Source organism: Cyprinus carpio, chromosome A4 (genome assembly GCF_018340385.1).
Source record: "Cyprinus carpio isolate SPL01 chromosome A4, ASM1834038v1, whole genome shotgun sequence".
In the NCBI taxonomy this organism is placed as follows: domain Eukaryota; kingdom Metazoa; phylum Chordata; class Actinopteri; order Cypriniformes; family Cyprinidae; genus Cyprinus; species Cyprinus carpio.
The window spans coordinates 13,802,070-13,823,772 of NC_056575.1; the positions used below are offsets into that span (position 1 = coordinate 13,802,070).

Here is a 21,703-nt window from a genome sequence, read left to right on the forward strand (position 1 = left end):
TCTTTTCTCGATATTCATAATTTTTAAATTGTTTCTTACATGGTTGCATTATGTGTGTGTTGTAGGTGTTTGCTGTAGAGATTTCAGCATCAGTCTGCCACAGAACATTCAAGCTCTCAGTGGATCCTGTGTGACCATAAAGTGCAGATTTGAGATTCAGGAAAAATATGACAAAAACCTCACTGAAAGAGCTACAGGACTGTGGTTCAAAGACGGGACTGATGTGAACAACAATCTAGTGTTTAACTCAAGCACATCAAGCCAGAACTCCTTCATGAAAGGGAATATAACTGGAAAATTAAAAGACAAGAACTGTACCACTGTTTTTCATGACCTCAGATCAAATCACAGTGGTCAATATTACTTCAGGATTGAGGGTGAAGGTGAACTGAAATGGACCTATTCAGAAACAAGTGTTTCAATTCATGTGATTGGTGAGTGACTGGAAAAATATTATAAACTGTAAATTGTTCTAGTACAAGACAATGAAATCTCTTTCACAATCACTATGTGAAATGATTATGACAGTAGTCTAAAAGACAACAACATTTTAATCCAGAGTTTCCATGATCAATATAGACTTAAAAAAAAAAAAAAAAAAAAAAAAAAAAAGTATCTTATTTGAGGAGAAAAACAAAAAAACATTGTGGCGATGATAGTCTTCAACCAAAATGTTACTTTATAATCAATATATTCATATATACAACATAAATATGTGTTTATTTCAGACTCTCCCACCAAACCCACAGTGCAGCTGTATGTGGAGCAGAAGGAGGTGCAGGATCAGGAGGAGGTGTTGGAGGGGAGATCTGTGAGTCTGCGCTGCTCTGCTGAGACTCTCTGCTCCTCTCCTCCACCAACTCTCACATGGAGCTCCACTCCCAGAATCCCCCTCAGTGAGAGCAGCAGACTAGAGGAGCTCATCTCTGATCTGAACTTCACTGCTACTCACCGTCAGCACAGAGTCACTTTCACCTGCACTATAACCTACCAGCTACAGGACAAGAACAAAACAGCACAGACCAACATCACATTACATGTTCAGTGTAAGTGATGCTTTGAGATGCTTTTTAGTTTTGTTAATCATATTATTGTGATTTTATTGTGAGGCTTTGATTTTTTTTCCTTCAGATTCGCCTAAAAAACACATCAGTGTCTGTGCTTCCCTCCAGCTCTGTGTTGGAGGGCGGTTCAATGACTCTGACCTGCAGCAGTGATGCAAATCCAGCAGTGAACTACACCTGGTCCAGAGAGAGTGAAGGACAGATGGAGCAGCTGCAGACTGGAGACACTCTTACCTTCAATAGGATCCACCTGAAACACAGAGGCTGGTACTACTGTACAGCTCAGAACCAACACGGCACCCAAAACTCTTCAGTGATGCTGAACATTCAGTGTGAGTGTTACATAACAGACAATTTTACCTTGTCACATTTATTACCAACTTAAAGTCATTTATAATAGGAACAGTTATGATACTGTTATTGTGTTATGATTGTTTTTTTTTATTTGTTATTTTTTTATCTTTATTAAGTTTAAGGCCAAATAATAATTAAAATAATAACTTTAATTTGTCCAGTTGAACTAACCACATTCCTGTTTTTAAGTTTTATTTAAATGCAGGGACATTGATTTTTCAGTATATACAGTACACTGTAAAATCCAGTAGTTTACCTTACCTTAGTATATTTACTTAGTTGTTGTACTTACTATATTTTATTAAGTTACAGCCAATTTCAAGGCAAATAAAACAACTTACTTACTGCTTTGTGTGACGCTTACTTAAAATAATCGAGTAGCCACAAAAGAACCAGTGACATTAAAGGGTTGGTTCACCCAAAAATGAAAATTAGCCTGTGTTTTACTCACCCTCAAAGCATCCTGGGTGTATGTGACTTTCTTCTTTCAGACGAATCCAATCGGAGTTATATAAAAAAATTGTCCTGGCCTCTCCAAGCCTTTCATTGGGGGTAAGCGGGTGTTGGTTGTCAACAGTTCAGAAGACATGAAATAAAGTGCGCGCATTTTAAACAAAAATGTTGGAGGATTTCGATATAAGCCAAAAGGAGACTAGTTTTCCTTTGCTACAGTAAGGAAACTTTGTTTACTTTGCTCCCGCATTTCTCAGAGGCACGCGTGCGACACATATGTCCTACGTCATCCACCGGAATATTTTCCGCGTACCACAGTCAGCAAAAGTGAGAAAAAAGTGTTTATTACATTTGGAATATAGATATTTATCTTACAAAAATGCATGGATTCGCTACAGGAGGCCTTTATTCACCCTCCGGAGCCGTGTGTGAGGGACGTTTTATTACAGACGCGTGCACTTTATTTCAAACCTTCTGAACTGTTGACAACCAACACCCGCTTACCCCCATTGAAAGGCTTGAAGGGACCAGGACAATTTTTTATAGAACTCCGATTGGATTCGTCTGAAAGAAGAAAGTCACATACACCTAGGATGCTTTGAGGGTGAGTAAAACATTTTCGTGAACTAACCCTTTAATACACCAGTAAGAGGCAGAGAATGCACTAATATGTTGATAATGTGGAACATAACAACAGAAAAAGAAGAAGAAAGAGTTTTTGAGGCGGGGCAATTCTTTATAGACTTTTCACTCATTTCCTCCACTTCTGTAGTTATCTTTCTCTAGTTGCATTCACTTGTTTCCCAAAGTCATCCTGAATGTTGAATTGTCAATACAACTGAAAAATCTGAGAGAACATCATATAAGCTGACTTCATAAAATGATGTTGATTGTCCTAAAAAATGTTTTTGTTTGAACTCACCATTATAGTGATTAGTGCTGTCTTTGGTTAGGCAGTTGGAACTTCATTTATATAGTTGTCATTCTTTTACTACTGATGCAACATGAAATCACAGTTATTTGGTTTCAAAGGAAGGGAAGTAATAAATAGGTTTCGTTTAGAAGGTGACCTAACTTTTAATTAAATCATTTGCTAGTGTGTTTTTCAAGTTGATTAATGATCTTTTACAATTTTACTGTTTTTCAAAAACACCTTGTGAAGCTTTTAATTGGATTGATATGATCCTTTTTTATTTGTGGCAATATCTCGCAATCGCCCATGCTTGAGTCACACACAAACTCCAACATTCAGCATGCAAAACACAACAAAGGTAACAATAAAATTGTATTTATCTTATTAATTGTAACAATAGCCATATATACTTATAATAGCAATATTTGCTCTTTTTGCTGTGCTACTACTGAGACAAGACAGCAAATAAAATTGACAAAAAAAAAAGTAAAAGTAAAACAAATCAATTGCATAATTATTAATGCCGCAATGCACTCTGGGAGTTAGCAATTCTGAGTAGCTATACTACAGTGGTTCCCAACCACGTTCCGGGAGGCCCCCCAACACTGCATGTTTTCCATGTCTCCTTAATGAAACACACCTTATTCAGTTCATCAGCTCATTAGTAGAGACTCCAAGACCTGAAATGGGTGAGTCAGACAAAGGAGAGATGCAAAATGTGCAGTGTTGGGGTGCCTCCAGGAACGAGGTTGGGAACCATTGCCATACTAAGTCAAGAGTAAACCTAAAGTAAATTATCAAGTACTCCCTACAGTTCTTTTCAAGTTACTAAAACTCTTGTGTAAGTGAACTATATTAAGCATTTGTCAGTACATCCTATTCCTATTTCACTTTACTTGTTTTTCTTTAAGCAATTGGTTTGAAGGTTTTTTTTTTTTTTTTTTTTAAGTAAGCCTGACTTATTAGATTTTACAATATATTGTAGCTTCAGACTTTTAGACCAGTCTGGATTCTAGTCAGTAAGTTTTGCAAATGCACTCTTCTGACTGTTGATGCATCACCACTATAGCGTCAGTGGGGTCCAAAGCAGCATTGCACACATTTGACTTTCATTGTATGAACAAATGAAGTATTTTTCAAAATAACTTCTTTTGAATTGCACAAAAGAATGACATGCACACAATTTGGATTGTCACGAGAGTCAGTAAATGGTGAAACTGTCACTTTATATGTATAATAAGGTTAAAATGTATATACACAGTGACCCCAAAACATATTTGAACACGTTTGGACACTTCAGTCTGTGCATTATCACATTAAATAACAAAATATCAAACCAAATAGCATCTACCTTAAAAGAAATGCCACTTGTTTTGATATTTTGTTACCTAACGCATTCATATATTATGCCTAAATAATTAGGCCACTGTATGTAACTGACAGAAATATTACCTAATCAACCTTCCCAGTAAGCCAGTTTGTTTTCCTATATCAATCTTTTATCTTTGCTTCTTAGATGCTCCTAAAAATACATCAGTTTCAGTCAGTACCTCCAGCTCTGTGTTGGAGGGCGGTTCAGTGACTCTGACCTGCAGCAGTGATGCAAATCCAGCAGTGCTGAACTACACCTGGTCCAGAGAGAGTGAAGGACAGATGGAGCAGCTGCAGACTGGAGACAATCTTACCTTCGAAAGGATCGACCTGAATCACAGAGGCTGGTACCACTGTACAGCTCAGAACCAACACGGCACCAAAAACTCTTCAGTGATGCTGAACATTCAGTGTGAGTATTACATAACAGACAATTTTACCTCGTCACATTCATTACCAACTTAAAGTAAATTATAAAATGAACAGTTATGACACTGTTATTATGTTATGATGCAGTAATACCTACTAGCTATAAAAAATGTTTCTCTTTATTAAGTTTAAGGCCAAATAATATTATTAAAAGGCCTTTAATTTTTCCAGTTAAACTTACCACATTGCTGTTTTGAAGTTTTATTTAAATGCAGGGACATTGATTTTTCAGTATAAATTGTAGCTTCAGACATTCAGATCAGTCTGGATTATAGTCACTCAGTAAGACTAGATTGTTTTCCAAATGCACTCTTCTGACTGTTGATTCATCAGCACTATAGCATCAGTGGGGTCCAAAGCAATATTGTACACATTTGACTTTCATTGTATGAACAAATGAAATATTTTTCAAAACAACTTATTTTGTGTTCTGCAGCAGTGATGCAAATCAAGCAGTGCTGAACTGCAGCATTTATCACTGTCACGAGCAGAATCATTGTAGTTATTCTGTTTTTCTCATTTAAATACTTTCAGATGCCCCTAAAATCTCTCCATCCTCCAACTGTACCAGGACTGATGTAACTGTGTGTTTCTGTGAGGCTGATGGGAATCCCTCTCCTGAACTGGAGTGGCATCTGTCTGGATGTCCTGTCACTAACTCTTCAAACATGTTCATCAGTGAAGAGCGATTGAGCAGCACAGGCTTGAGGAGCTCCATCACTTTTAATCAGTCTCTCACACACACATCCACTCTGCAGTGTGTCAGCAGAAACACTCATGGCACTGCAAGTCACCAGTTTAATTTGCTTCATTCCACTCCTCAGGTGTCAGGTAAATTTTATAGACATTAATTTTTAAGGTCTAATGTTTAAAGTATTTAAAGATGCATCATCTTAAATACCATTAATTATACATTTTAACAATTCTGTTGGTGTTGTACATTTCTAGTTATTACATTAGAAAAAGGGCAAAGGATAAATGCTCAATTCTTCATTACCTCACACACTTTTATGTAAATAAATTTTATGCAAAAGAACCTTTTTGCTAAAAGACATGCTTTTGCTACAAGACAAACCAGTTTTGTTACTAACCACAGTTCAAACTTGCTGCTCGGCTCATTCTTCTAGAAAGGAGGATGGACTGCAATCACTAGCATTATTAGAATTAGATGCTTTTTATTTCATATAATTGATCAATTCTATGAGTGGCTCTCCAAAAACCTGTAATTTATTATTAGATGGCACTGAACTCATTCTGGCTGACAATCAAATCTCTTTTTTGGTTGGAGTTGCTGGTGGGGCTTCTGTGATGATGATCATATGTGGCATTTCACTTATCTGTGCAAGGTATGTCCACATTGCCCAAGGTCACTACAAGTCATCAATGTAATTAAGCAACAGAACTAATCTCACTTAAGCAATAAGCAAATTATGTCAACTCTGAAAACTATTTTGTCAACATTCAAATCCATACATGGCTGATGTTAATTTGTTTAATTTTTTGATCACGGACACATGGAAATATATTTTTTTCAGAAGAGAAAGCAACACAAGACGAGACGATGGCATTGAACTCATTCTGGCTGACAGGGTAAGTTCCCTCAAAGTACACTGTTCATTTTAAAATACTGCAGCTCTCGACTTGATTTGTTCATCTGTTTGTACAACAGGAGGATGAGAGTGGCCCTGATTGTGCCAATAATGCCATGCTGTCTCCTACTGGATCTGTCACCCAGAATCATGAAGAACTCCATTACACCTCCATTGACTTCACAAACACCCAACCAGAGTCAGAAGAGATCAGGGGCATCTCCTCGCAGACAACTGACTACGCTGTGGTCCAACATTATCCTGGTGGAGTATCAGAGGCAGAGAGCTCAACAGGAGGTGATCAGCCCAACAGCAGAATCGCAGCTGTAGTGATGTCAGAGAAAAATCAAACCGTACTAGAGCAGGAGGCAAAAATGGGAGAAGTGTTCTCTCAGCAATCAGAAGACACAACATATGAAAATATCAACATCTGAGCTAGAATTGCTCACACAATCAGTGTTTTGTCTTGTAATTACAATGAATGTTAGCTGCAGCTTTCAAGTGTGAAACATGATAAAAAAAAAACAAAAAAAGTAAAAACGCCATATAACTTCTGGGTCATGTATATAGTCATACAATAGCATTTTTTTTTGTGGACCAAAGACAATTTAGCCATTTAAGGAATATTTCAAGTTCCTCTCTTGTTTTCTTTAAAAAAAAGGAGGTTACAGTGAAGCATTGTGACACACATTGGAGTAAAACTGTGGGATTTTGTCCACCAGGAACCAACTGAATCATTGTACTTTGTTAATCTCATGTAAAATTTTATAAATACCATTGTCATGGCAACAAAGTTGTAAAATGGGATAAAATCTTACAAAATACTCAAATCATGCAAAAATACATATTCTTTACATTTTATGGCTATACCTTTGAATCAGTGAGTATTTTAATGTTTACAAATTGGCCCCATTTACTTTGATTGCAAGTACCACACTGTAACCTAACCTATGCTTTTATTATTATTTTTAAGAAGCTTTTGTTTTAAATAATCTATTTTTAATCATATTTACATGGTATATTTAATTCCATATCTGATTAGACTGCATCTGTGAGGGAATTAGTACTGGCCCCAAAAATATAGACAGACACAAGTGGATAAGTTTTAGAAAGTTTATTTTCAGTTTCTTTAATATTAACATTCTCAGGATGCTGGTGAGTATTCTCCAGGCCAGGAAGTGGCTACAGTGAGGTGAGCAATGGGTCAGTGATGGGAGTAGAAGATCAGAGGAAGGTCTGGAGGATAGCAAGCTAGTTGAGCGCTTCCGACCAGGAACTGAGGGAATTGGCTTACTGGTATTGCCTGGATCAGTATAGCTGACAGGGTTTAGGTGGTCTTATGAGGTGGATGGAGTGATCTGCTTGGGAGTTGAACCCCGGTTTACCAAGTGACAGGCAGAGACACAGTCCACTGTACCACACAGAAGAGTCTACCTGTGTGTTCTAGAAGGCATTCTGAGAAGTAATAGATGAGTAGAGAACAAACAGTAACAGAGACAATACAATCCAATTTCCTTTATCCTCTTCCAGTCCCATGTCCAAAACAATTCCACAATCCACAATCCAAATCCACAATGAACTTACAATCCAGCATCCAAAGCAGCAAATAAACAGTCAAACTTACTCCCTCTTGATAGGGGTCCAGGCAGAGAGAGAGAAAAATCAGGTTGACTAAATGACTAAATGTAAATGTAAATGTATATTCTCTCTCTCTCTCTCTCTCTCTCTCTCTCTCTCTTTTACTTTTAATGTTAGTTTACTTATAGCAGGACCATTTATTTTTTTGTACATATTTACATTTGATTGTTTGTATAAGTTTTTGTATTTACCCCAAAGGACAACCTTCTAAAGGCCAATTCACATCGCACAGACACACAGACATTGACAAATTCTAACAGACAGTTCATCTGGTGTTATCGGATCAGTGTGTTACCCCCGTCGGTGTCTGTTGGGAGTTGGTCAGAGCCCATTTTGCTAACTGAAGGTGCTCAATTGGTGTTTGTCAGTTCATGGAATGTCTGAGAAGTGACATGATCTTGGTGAATGTCAGTGTCTGTGCAGTGTGAATTGGGCTTTAAAATAAAAAAGGGAGATGATTGACTGCAAGATTTGTAGGTTGTCTTTTGACACTCAAAAAACAAATAAACAAATGTGTGTAGCATGTTGTGTTGATTTTTTAATGGCATTACAATGCAAAAAAAAATATATATATAGATTATTTTTTAAGTGGATATGCATTGCACATACAGTACCCACTTAAGATAAAGATACCAGACTCGAGGTGAATGGTGCCATCAAATTAGCCTCAGCTGCTGATATGGAATTAAAATCTCAACTAACTACCTAATTAAATTGGCTTAAGAAAGCCAACTTACTGAAATCCGATTTAAACTTCTTCTTCTTCTTTTAAAATATATCTTCTCCTAGACCTTAGAGAACCAAAACTGGGTTGCTATATCTTTTCTAACTGATCCGGCTTACAAGCTGGTTTTAAAATACTTTGTGGTGTATTTAGGCTGTCTACTGTCATAGCAAAGCTTAAAAACTCTCTACTGAGAATACAGCTAAAACCAGCCTAAGGTGATTGACTGCTTTGGCTGGTCTCCCAAGCTGGTTTTTAAGTGGTTTTGGCCACTTTCATGCTGGTCTTATCTGGTTTTTTACTGAATCATCTGGTTTTAGCTGGTTTTAGATGGATTAGCATAGAAACATGCTAACAACATGCTAGTTACTTGCTAATCAGGCTAGAAACATGCTTTTAATATGGTTTTGGACAGTGTCACGCTGGTCTTAGCTGATTTTTACCTTTTTTTACTGAATCAACTGGTTTTAGCTGGATTAGCATAGAAACATGTTAACAAAATGCTAGTAACTTGCTAATCAGGCTAGAAACATGCTAGCGACATACTAGTAACTTGTTAATCATGCTAGCAACATGCTAGTACCTTGCTAATCATGATAGTAACATGCTAGTCTTTTGTTAATCATGCTGGAAACATGCTAGCGACATGCTAGTTACTTGCTAATCATGCAAATGACATTCTAGTCACTTGCTAATAATGTTAACAACATGCTACAACATGCTAGTGACATGCTAGCAACATGCTAGTCACTTGCTAATCATGCTAATGGCATGCTAGTCACTTGCTAATAATGTTAACAACATGCTAGAAACTTGTTAACATACTAGTGATTTGTTAATCATGCTAACAACATGCTAGTGACTTGCTAATCATGCTAACAACATGCTAGTGACATGCTAGTCACTTGCCAAGCATGCTCCCAAGATGCTAGTGACTTGCTAGTCATGCTAGCAACATGTTAGTCACTTGTTAATCATGCTAACAACACGCTTGAGACATGCTAGTCACTTGATAATCATGCTAGATACATGCTAGTCACTTGCTAATCATGCTGGAAACATGCTAGCAACATGCTAGTCACTTGTTAAAGTCCAACTGAAATCAAAATTGACAATATTTACTTTGTTTGCCTAAATTGATTGTTTTGTGGTGAACAATTCATCCATGCAAGTCAATCCACACAAAAATTTTTTGGCTTCGTAATCTTTAATCAAAATCTGAAAATGCCCCTCCCCTATGCATTGGAGGACCTTCCCTGATGACGTAGGTTTGAAGGTTTGGGTGTCTGCTTAGCATCCGTAACCACGCCCCTCTAACTGACAGTAGACAGGCTACCTGTGTGTTTGTGAGCATTGACAGCGCATGAAAGGAGAGATGGCGAGGAGGTGCATTTTTGGTTCTAGATCCAATCAGGTGCTAGTTGGAAAATAAAGCCACACCCACTATTTTTCCTTATTTAGTATTCTGTTTCTCTCAGAAATACGTCACAACACTGGAGAAAAGTCATTTGCAGCTTCCGGTTCACGTGGACTGTAATCACTCTGGAAACATGATACTGATGTGCTTTTTAATCATGCTTGAAACATGCTAACGACATGCTAGTCACTTGCTAGTCATGCTAATGACATGCTAGTCAATTGCTAATCATGCTAACGACATGCTAGTTACTTGCTAATCATGTTAACAACATGCTAGTAACATGCTAGTCACTTGCTAATCATGCTAGCAACATGCTAATCACTTGCTAATCATGCTAGCGACATGCTAGTCACTTGCTAATCATGCTGGAAACATGCTAATGTAATGCTAGTAACTTGTAAATCATGCTAATGACATGCTAGTCACTTGCTAATCATGTAAACAACATGCTAGTCACATGCTAATCATGCTAATGACATGCTAGTCACATGCTATTCATGTGAACATTATGTTAATCACTTGTTAATCATGCTAGCAAAATGCTAGAAACATGCTAATGATGGTAACAACATGCTAGTCATTTGCTAATCATGTTAACAACATGCTGGTCATTTGCTATATATGCTAACAAAATGGTAATGTCATGCTAGTAACTTTGTTAATCATGCTAACGAAATGCTAGTCACTTGCCAGTCATGTTAGCAACATGTTAGTCACTTGCTAATTATGCTGGAAACATGCTAGCTACATGCTAGTCACTTGCTAAATATGCTGGAATCATGCTAGCGACATGCTAGTAACTTGCTAATCATGCTAATGACATGCCAGTCACTTGCTATTTATGCTAGCAACATGCTAATTACCTGTTAATTATGCTAGCAATATGCTAGAAACATGAAAACAATGGTAGCAACTTGGTAGTCATTTGCTAATCATGTTAACAACATGCTAGTCATTTGCTATTCATGCTAGCAACATGATAGCAAAATGCTAATGACATGCTAGTAACTTTGTTAAACATGTTAATGACATACTAGTCACTTGCTAGTCATGCTAGCAAAAGGCTTACTAGCAATCATGCTAGTCATTTGCTAATCATGATAACATGTTAGTCACTTGTTTAACATGCTAGTAACATACTTATCATGCTAACAACATGCTAGTCACTTGGTAATCATGCTAGCAACATGTTAGAAACATGCTAATGACATGCTAGTCACTTGGTACTCATGCTAGCAACATGCTAGTAACTTGCTAATCATGCTAATGACATGCCAGTCACTTGCTATTTATGCTAGCAACATGCTAATTACGTGTTAATTATGCTAGCAATATGCTAGAAACATGATAACAATGGTAGCAACTTGGTAGTCATTTGCTAATCATGTTAACAACATGCTAGTCATTTTGCTATTAATGCTAGCAACATGATAGCAAAATGCTAATGACATGCTAGTAACTGTTAAACATGTTAATGACATACTAGTCACTTGCTAGTCATGCTAGCAAAATGCTAGTCACTTGCTAATTTTAACAATCATGCTAGTCATTTGCTAATCATGATAACATGTTAGTCACTTGTTTAACATGCTAGTAACATACCAATCATGCGAACAACATGCTAGTCTCTTGTTAGTCATGCTTGTAACATACTTATCATGCTAACAACATGCTAGTCACTTGGTAATCATGCTAGCAACATGCTAGTTACTTTGCTAACAATGCCAGCCACATGCTAGCGACAGGCTAATCATGCTGGAAACACGGTAGTGACATGCTAGTAACTTGCTAATCATGTTAATGACATAGTAGTCACTTGCTAATCATAATAGCAACATGCTAGTTTACTATTTCTTATCTATTTATCTACATATCTGTCTATTTATCTCTCTATTTTTCTATTAGATTTTATTGCCTTCAGAACTTTAAAATTACTTCAAATTAGTTAAAACTGAAACCCCTCAAACTTGAAGCTTTTAAAACTACTTCAATCTTTCTGGTTATGCTTTTTCAAGCCAACTTAAAGTATGTCTACAAACTTCACTATCTAGTTACCTCTTCTCTCTCTCTTTCTTTTAACCAAAAAACAAACAAACAAACAAACAAAAAACAAACAAAAAACATTTTAAACTAATTTTTAGAAGCAATTATCTGCTTATGATGCAGGAGAGCTCTGTTTAGGCCTCTGTGTTCTGTTCTGCACAAAGAATGTATCAGAATTTTGGTCTTAATGTGTGAATTCTGAACAGCAAGTTACAGTACATGTTACTCAAAAGACATTATTGGTAATTCAGTATGGTTTGCTTATAATTGTGTGTTAACTAAGCTGTTATAGCAGATAAAATATAAGCAGTAAACACCTTTCAAATTATTATTATTATTATTTTATTTATTTATTTTTTCAATTCTTCTTGACAATCTTCTTCTGAAATGGTTTATATGCCACTCCTTTCTTGTGCACAAAGATCTTTATTAGAGTGTATAAGATGCTTTTGGTCTGGAGAAAAAGGTTTCCTTTATTTAGTGGATCTGAAAAGCTCTTCTTAAAGTGTGAATGCTGAGCAGGAAGCTGATAGTGCTGCCACAATTATTTTTAATACTGAAGATGATGGTGACTGACTTCTTAAAGTTCAGAAGCTGCAGACACAGTTCACATTAGTTTAATTTTCCAATTATTTTTCATTGTGTCAATAAAGTCAGTCAATTGTAAGTTAAATTCTGCAGAAATTTAGTTACATTTTATTTTTTAGAATAACTTACACCAGTCTTGTGATTTCATGTCATACAGAGAAAAACAACAACAACAACAACAACAAAGTGACATTTATTTAACATATGTTAGGACAAAACATTTTTTTTTAATTGTTAGGGTTTAAATGACAATAGACATATTATTTACAACAAACTCAAAAAAGTACTTTGACTCTTTGTGGCTGTCAAACACTAATGTGATGAACGTTGCTGTAGTTTCTCTGCTATGTTTGTGTGAACTTGACAAGAACAGTTTTCTCACATCTACTAAAAGCACATTCATAGCAGTTGGTATAACAAATAAAGCGGAGAGTAGGGAAGTGAGATCTGAGAAAGTTTTTTGTTTGCGGCTGCATCTTTGTCATTTTATATCATGACTGATTGACATTCAGAAATTGTGATACTGCATCCACATACTTTTTGGGGTAACCACATTTTAATTCAGTTGAATTTCAGCTGGTTTTTGATAACCACATCTGCACTAGATAACAAACAGTTTAAGGAATCAGAGGAATAGCTGTTGAATGACTCTTCTCAGCATTCTGTCTCAGCAGGGGCATTTTTTGGACATTAAAACAATTATACGATTCTTCAAAGTAGCTTGGAATGTCATAACACAAATGTGGTAATCATTCTGTATCAAGGTATTACCATGGTAAACCCACCAAACTTGCCTTTTGTTTCATTTCCATAATCCATCCTCTCAACTCTTCCACTCTGCCCTTATCACTCGATTTTTCAGTAGCCCCTCACTGCAGAACACAAGATCCAGGGGGTGTGGTTGGATCCACATCTAGGGGGTGGGGATTGGTAGGTTTAGGGGTGGAACTCTGGGAGATGGGTAGGTTTAGGAATCAGGGGGTGGTTTAGATATATGTAAGGTGGGAAGGAGTTGGATCTGGATCCAACCACACCCCCTGGATCTTGGGTTCCTGTAGTGAGGACCATCTACATTTTTTACTTGAACGTTAATACTTTGTCTTGTAGTGTTTCTTTAGGGGTTATTTATAAACAATATTAGCATATTGCTGCTTACAACACAGAAAACACCTACTAACTACTGCATCACTTATAAAACAACACCACCACCATCAAACATACTTTCTTCATTTCACTTGTGTGGTTTGGTACAGTTTGTCACAACTCCACTAACCAGAGTGCCTATGACCCCTACCCTTGAAAGCACCTACAATGGGCACGTGAGAACTGGACGATGGAGCAGTGGAAGAAGACTGGCAGGTCCCATTTTCATGTGCATCATGTGTATCATTTCATCTACAAGCTGTGTATGTTTGTGCTAATTTCTCAGGGAAGTAATGGCAACATGATGGACTGTGGGACAACGTCATACCGGTGGAGTGAGTGTGATGCCCTGCCTAGTGTTCTGCTCGGAAACCATGGCTCCGGTTATTCATGTAGATGTAAATTTGACACGTGACACCAACCTAAATATAATTGCAGACCAGGTACACCCCTTCATGGCAGTGGTGTTTCCTGGTGGAAGTAGCCTCTTTAAGCAGGATAATGCACCCTGCCACACTGCACACATCGTTCAGAAATGGTTTTAGGAACATGACAAAACGTGCTAGGTGTTGCCTTGGTCTCCAAATTCCCCAGATCTCAATCCAACTGAGCATCTTTGGGATGTGCTCTATCTTGCAACCTGTGGAACTCGAAAGTCTTGGTGCCTGATACAGGACAGCTTCGGATGTACAGTATACACACACACACACACACACACACACACACACACATGTTCCCTCAGGTTGCATGTAACTTTCAGTTCTGTGATTCACACAATGTGAAACATCTAGCAATTCTGTAGATGAAAAAATAAAAATAGTGTAAATAGTCTAAATAATGATTTATCTAGGGGCGAGGCCAGAAATGTTTAAGTGGGTGGGCCTACATAAAACTGGGTGGGCAAACTGTAGCATATGAAAACTGAAGATACCAACAGAAGATACAGCACAAAGATTTAATACACACTACTACTAAAGCATTAAAAAAATGAATTTTAATTTAAACATTTACTAATACATTATTGAAATTAAAAGTTATCTGTTAACCGTACCTGAGCTAACGAAGAGTTGAAATTTTATTAACTAATGTCAACAAAGACTAATTACTGTACCAAATGTATTTGTCATTGTTGATGTTAGTTAAGGCAATGCCAAACGTTAACTAAAGTTTACTGAATGTAAAGCATTACCTTAAGATGGGGCTTCACAGATGATCTCATAATCAAATGTCCCAGTTTGCGTTCAAAGGAGAGTAGATATCGAGGACCGTAGAAATGAGCGCAGCTGCAAATATGCAGTTCGTTGTGGAGAAGAGTATCTAGCACAATGTTTATTTATTTATTTTTCCACAAAGAATGCATCTATTTAGCGGATCAAACACTGTACCTATGGTAATATGATGCTTTAAACACGTTTGACTCAGACGTTTTTAATCTATAAATCCATAACCCGCTGGTCTGGTTTCATTTGTAGGTGGTCCGGATTCAGTGATAAGACTTATATTTCATTTGGGAAATCCAATATATACACTTTAAGTACTGAATGAGGTTTGTTTCACCATTATCAAATTGAACTTTCAAATGTAACACTATTTTCAAACATGTGCGTCCTCACGTCATTAACATAATTATGGGTGGGACTACCAGAAACTGACCAATCATTATTTTGACAAGCATATGGTAGCCTATAGGAAGCCTATAGGAAGAGTTAATAAACTGCCTGCAATTGACCAGGAAAACTAACGTTAAATATATTTTAAAGCACATATATGAATTTATAGTGAAACTATACATTTATAATTATCATCTTTTGATAAATAACATTAATCTGGAAAATTACCAGCTTCTCACTGGGTGGGCCACAGCTTAAAGTAGGTGGGCCACTCCCCACCCAGGCCCACCCATAGCTTCTGGATTTATCCATGAATTAATTTATTTATTTCAAAAATTATTATACTTATTATACAATTTATTCCAAGTAGCAGCTGTTGTGAAATGTGAACATGGTTTTAGAGAAAACTTCATATTTAATGGCCTTAAAAATGTGTGTCCATCAATTAAATTTTAAAAAATATTTTCCAACAGATTTTAATTGTGTTTTCAAAAATGTATGACATGTGTTGTTTTACATGTATTGCAAATTTACATTATTTCATTATTGAAAGAATTGTTTTTGTTTGTTTGTTTGTTTGTTTGTTTTTTACAAATATTTTGGAATTAATAATTAATAAAAAAATATTTTTGGGACCAACTGTAAGCACTCACATTGGGCACTCACTTTGGTTTTTCAAGCAAAACATTTTACAGAGAGCAACAAAAACAACAGCTATTGAATTCAAAATTAACAAAAAGTCTTTTGACTCTTTGTGGTTGTCAAGCGCTAATATGATGTGTTGTTCATCATGCTTACTCTGCTGGGTTTTTTTTTTTTTTTTTTTTTTTTTTGTGAACGTGAGGGGAACTGACTTCACTTCACACATCCACTAAAATTATTTTGACCCAGGCTGGTTTAGCAAAATAATACATGGAATAGAGAAGGAAGTTCTAAGAAAAACTCTTGCATGATTTCTTTGCAAATGTCACTTGCTTTGTCATTTTGTATCTATGCAATGACATTCAGATACATATATTTATTTAATCGTATTATAAATTTGATTAAATATCCTTGTCCTATCTGATCTTCCTCATATATAGCTACACTTGAACATGAACACATGCTTTTCAGAAACCAAAATCAGCAAAAGATTTTCACAGCGCACCACAAAAACCTTAGGTTTTAAACAAAGTAACACTTTTTACCAACTAAAACAAGCATACAAACAGATGAACAATTTCAACAGACAATCAATAGCAGGGATCCTCAAATCTGGACCTCGAGATCCACTTTCCTGCAGAATTTGGCTCTTACCGTAATCAAACACACCTGAGCATGCTAATCAATGCAATCAATGTCTTTGGGATCATTAGAAAATCACAGGCAGGTGACTTTTTGATCAGGGTTGGGAGCTAAACTCTGTAGCGCATGGACCTCCAGGGCAAGATTTGAGGAATTAAACTCTAGAGCTTTCCTTTCACTACTGCAACTATGTCAGTCTTCTAGATCATTTCACGAGACAATGAAGAGGAGTTAAAAAATTAAACTTGCTTATTAAAAAAATAAAAATGCTACAAAAGAGATAAAAGTTTTTATGTTCATGAGTGTATAGGTGATTGGAGAAACACTCAAGCAGCAGGAGCTGACTGCATTCTTTGTTGTAATGACTCTCTAGATTGCAGTGGGAGTTGGGAGGTGAGTGGAAATCATACACAGCGATATATGTTCTAGAATCGTCTATGTTCTAGAATGTTTGATGTCCTCCAACTAGATAACTAAAAAAAAAAAAAAAAAAAAAAAAAAATTTCACGTAGATCCTATATTTTGATACATTGTAAAAGCATGAAGATCATGCCTCGCTGCAAACAAACAAAAGTATCAATTTCCTAGCAAATTTGACTCTATTTATATCTATTAAGATGTTTGAATTAAACATTTATTTTTCCATGCATGCAATTTTGCTACTGGCTTGTTATACTTGTAATTTAAAAAAGATAAAAGTTGAGATTAATTTGATAAAGTTTTTGCATAAATATTTATTCTATTTTTTATTATTATTATTATTTTTATATTAAAGCAGAGTCTCGTTCCCTCTTGGGGAACAATGGTTAAATGCGCAACCCAAGACGTTCCCCTTCTAAGGAGCTCGTGCTGCTTCCTGAATGAAATGCCAACCATGCCACGGCGTATACCTGTCCAACTAGTGAGAGAGCACTGAGGAAGTGACAGACATACACCTAACCTTTCTTCAGAAAGGGGCCAAGGCACTGAGCTAACTTTGAAAAGGGGTCAGCACTGAGACTAAACTCAAAAAATAAAACACAAAAAATAACAAAAAAATTATTTTGACACATTCTAATTCAATGAACACAGAAAGTATTTTGACACTTTGTTGTTGTCAGACGCTAATGCAATTTGTTGTACATCATGTTTTCTCTGCTGGTTTTTTTGCACTTGCGAGAAACTGACTTCATAGCCACTATAAAACCCACTTTGACCCAGGTTGGCCTATAGCAAAAATAAGGAACAGAATAGAGAAGTTTTAATGGAATTACATTTAGACAGTTTAAAGTGTGACAGAGGTGTGTGAGAAATATAAATTTGATAATAAATGCCAGTCCTGTCAGATTCTGACCTATTGATTTTTCTTCCTGTAAAGGTCATATATACACTTGATTATAAGTGTATAAAGTGTTGACTATAAGAGTTATAACTGATACACAAAAAAAAAATTTAAAACACAACAAAACACAAAACAAATTTAAATCACAGTTTAAATTAAAACAAATTTACACTTTTTTACCAATCAAAACAAGCACACAAAACTCCTGAACATTTTAACAAACGCTTTCCCCAGCACTAATTCAAACTCTGTCAAATCTTTTTTATCATTCCACAAGAGAAAGAAGGGGAGATCTGAACATAAAACACTACAAAAATGCTAAAAGTTCATGAATGTACAAATGATTAAAGAAACACTTACTCATTTACAAGTTAAACATGCAAGCTGATGCTGACACAGGAAGTTCAGTCAGTATGTTGTGCTTGTGATTCACACACTTCCACTCAGTCTCAAATCAGCAACAGTTCAGAATTTACACTGGTTTGACTGTTTTCTCATTTCTGGTTGGAAACTTTTAAAGATTTCATAAACATGTTAATTTTGTATATTTCAAAAACATCAATTTGCACTATGGGGCTTAATATGTGACTCTCATGAATCCTTTTTGTAATTTCTGCAAATGCAAATGTATTTTTCCCCACAGAGACTGAGCGCCTGTTAATGAAGAGATGGACACTGCAGAGAATATCATTCTTTTCTGTTTTCTCTTACAAGGTTTGATTTTCATTCCCTTCTTCTTCTTCATCTAGTAAAGTTTGACCTGTTCAGTGTGACTAAAAAGGTAAATTAACTAGATTAAGTGCAAAATTAACTAGTAAATTAACCATTTAAAGTGCTTAATTACATTTAGTCTGCATGCGCGAAACTATACTGTAACTTTTAATTCAGATAGTGACTGAAACACAGAATGTTTTCTGAAGTTTGGGATCTCATTCAAAATTGACAATTTATAATGTATTATTAAATACATTAATAGTTAATATAATTGTGTTTGAGGTAGATTTCACTGTTGCTGTTGTTCTGCTTATGTTCACCTATTATAGAAATAATACTTTAATGCAATTATATGTAACATAAATTTAAAAAAAAAGAGAGAAAAAGTTTAGGACTCTATAGAAATGTGTTGGTGGTGTCTTCAGTGTTTGTTTCAGTGGTTATTTCTGCTTGCGTGTTTAAATGCTTTTCATTGTGTGTGTTGTACTGTAGGTGTTTGCTGTAGATATTTCAACATCACTCTGCCACAGAAGATTGAAGCTCTCAGTGGATCCTGTTTGATCATAAAGTGCAGATTTGAGATTCGGGAAAATATTTGACAAAAAGACCTCATTGAGAGTGCTGCTACAGGACATTGGTTCAAGGATGGGTCTTATGTGAACAAAAAAATAAAGTTTTTACCTCAAGCACATCAAGCCGGAACTTCTCCATGAAAGGGAAAAATAACTGGAAATTAAAAGACAAGGACTGTACCACTGTTTTTCATGACCTCAGATCATATCACAGTGGTCAATATTACTTCAGGATTGAGGGTGAACGTGGACTGAAATGGACCTATACAAAAACAAGTGTTTCAGTTCATGTGATTGGTGAGTGAATTCATGACTGTTAAATATGATTGTAAATTGTGATCTACTGTAGTACAGCAAAATCTGTTTCTTGTGTTCACCATCATTATCGATTATACACTACCGTTAAGTTAATTTATTATTCCTTGTAGAATTACAGCATTCTGCGTAATTTACATTGTGTGCTCACAGTACATTGTATTTGACCTTGATTTTGAGATATCCATCTTCTCACACTGAGGACAACACTGAGTGACTTACATACAACTATTACAAAAAGTTCAAATGCTCACTGATGCTCCAGAAGGAAACAAGATGAATTAATAATAGTCTGGAGGTGAAAACTTTTTGAATTTGAAGGGTAAATTGAACTTATTTTGTCTTCTGTGAAACATGTATATTCTGTAGCTTCTGAAGGGCAGTACTAAATGAAAAAAAAGAAGAAAAAAAAAGAAATAAAAGAAATAAATTATAAATTTAGGCAAAATAAGAAAAAATTTACACATCTGTTCAAAAAGTTCACACACCATGGCTCTTAATACATCGTTTTTCCTTCTGGATCATCAGTGACCATTTGAACCTTCTCTAATAGTTGTGTATGAGTCCCTCAGCTGTTCTCAGTCTAAAAAGATTGAGCTCAAACTCATACAGTCATTGTTGGAAAAAAAAAATGTGGATCATCCAGGTAACATCATAGTATTAAGAATCAAGTGTATGTAAAACATTTTTAAAAATTGGGTCATTTTTAAAAATTCTAATTCTAATTCTAATACTGCTACTCAACGTCAGCACAGAGTCCACTTTCACCTGCACTATAACCTACCAGCTACAGGACGAGACCAAAACAGCACAGGACAGCATCACATTAGATGCTTTGAGATGCATTTTTGTGGCATCCTTTCATTTCTTTTCTCCTCCATCGATGTCCATGTATCACATCATTCTCTCTTTCTCTTTATCAGATGCACCTAAAATCTCAAACTCCAGCTGTACCAGGACTGATGTAACTGTGTGTTTTCTGTGAGGCTGATGGGAATCCCTCTCCTGAACTGGAGTGGCATCTGTCAGGACGTCCCTGTCACTAACTCTTCAAACACATTCATCAGTGAAGAGCGGATTGAGCAGCACAGGCTTGAGGAGCTCCATTACTCTTCATCAGTCTCTCACACACACACATCCACTCTGCAGTGTGTCAGCAGAAACCACTCATGGAAATGCAAGTCAACTCTTTCAACTGCATTCATATGTTGCACGTGAGTTTCAGTTCTGTGATTCATCCATTGTTAGCTTCACTTACTGTCTCCTGAGATGTCTTCATCTGATCAATTTTTAAAGGTAGCATGTATCCTGTTTCCAATGTTAGCTTCACTTACTGTCTCCTGAGATGTCTTCATCTGATCAATTTTTAAAGGTAGCATGTATCCTGTTTCGCTCCAATACTATATGATATGAGAGCTAAAAAATAAAAATGGCTCCTGAAAGTCGTTCTTGGTATATTGGTCTGTTTAAATGACAAATGTTAAGTTATATTTTTATTATACTATAGGTAAAAAAGAAATACACTTAAGAGTTGCTAATATCGATGCACTTAGATTTTTATTATACTATAGTAAGTGCATAATAAATGTGTTATTTTGGTACAACTTTAAGTATGTTAAGTGCTCTTTAAGATATGCTTAAGATCAATTTTAAGTATATTTTAAATATATTTAGATTTGAATATATTTTTAATATAAATAGTTGTGTTAAAATGGAACAGGTCAGCTGCCTGGAGCTTTGGGAAGCAAACATTAACATAAGTAGGAATGCTAATGCTAAATCTCTTTGTAAATCCTCATTCCCCTGCCCTCATGGTTATTTTGATGTTTACGATATACATAATGTATGCATGTATATTTAAGATTACATTTATTCCTCCATTGTCTTCACAAACTCACAAGAAGTCAGGACTGAGAGCTCAATGGCAGAGTCTTCAAGATGTAGAGAAGCACAGGTGATTGTGAGTGCAGATGTGGCTTATTAAACAAACAGAGTCATACTAATTGAGACCGACTAATTGGGAAATTGCTTCGAACCATTGCCCAATGGGCAATACATTGGCATGCAGCATTGGCAAATTTGGCCAAGGGAGGCCCCCTGCATCCACCCACGCTCCTGCACCGCATCTGCAGCAGCCTCCAGCAAGTGGCGCTGTAGA

At 36.1% G+C, this 21,703-nt stretch overlaps 1 protein-coding gene across 3 annotated transcripts in view; it reads left to right on the forward strand.

The window, feature by feature from the left end:
* LOC109082317 (sialic acid-binding Ig-like lectin 7) overlaps positions 1-5,449 on the forward strand; it is a 48,385-nt gene extending 42,936 nt beyond the window's left edge. For all 3 annotated transcript variants that reach the window (XM_042742102.1, XM_042742087.1, XM_042742095.1), the window contains 3 exons: positions 66-434; positions 729-1,046; positions 5,119-5,449. In XM_042742102.1, coding sequence (XP_042598036.1) covers positions 66-434; positions 729-1,046; positions 5,119-5,435 — 1,004 coding nt within the window. In that variant the 3' untranslated portion in view covers positions 5,436-5,449. The remainder of the gene's footprint in view (positions 1-65; positions 435-728; positions 1,047-5,118) is intronic.
* Positions 5,450-21,703: the final 16,254 nt, after the last annotated feature.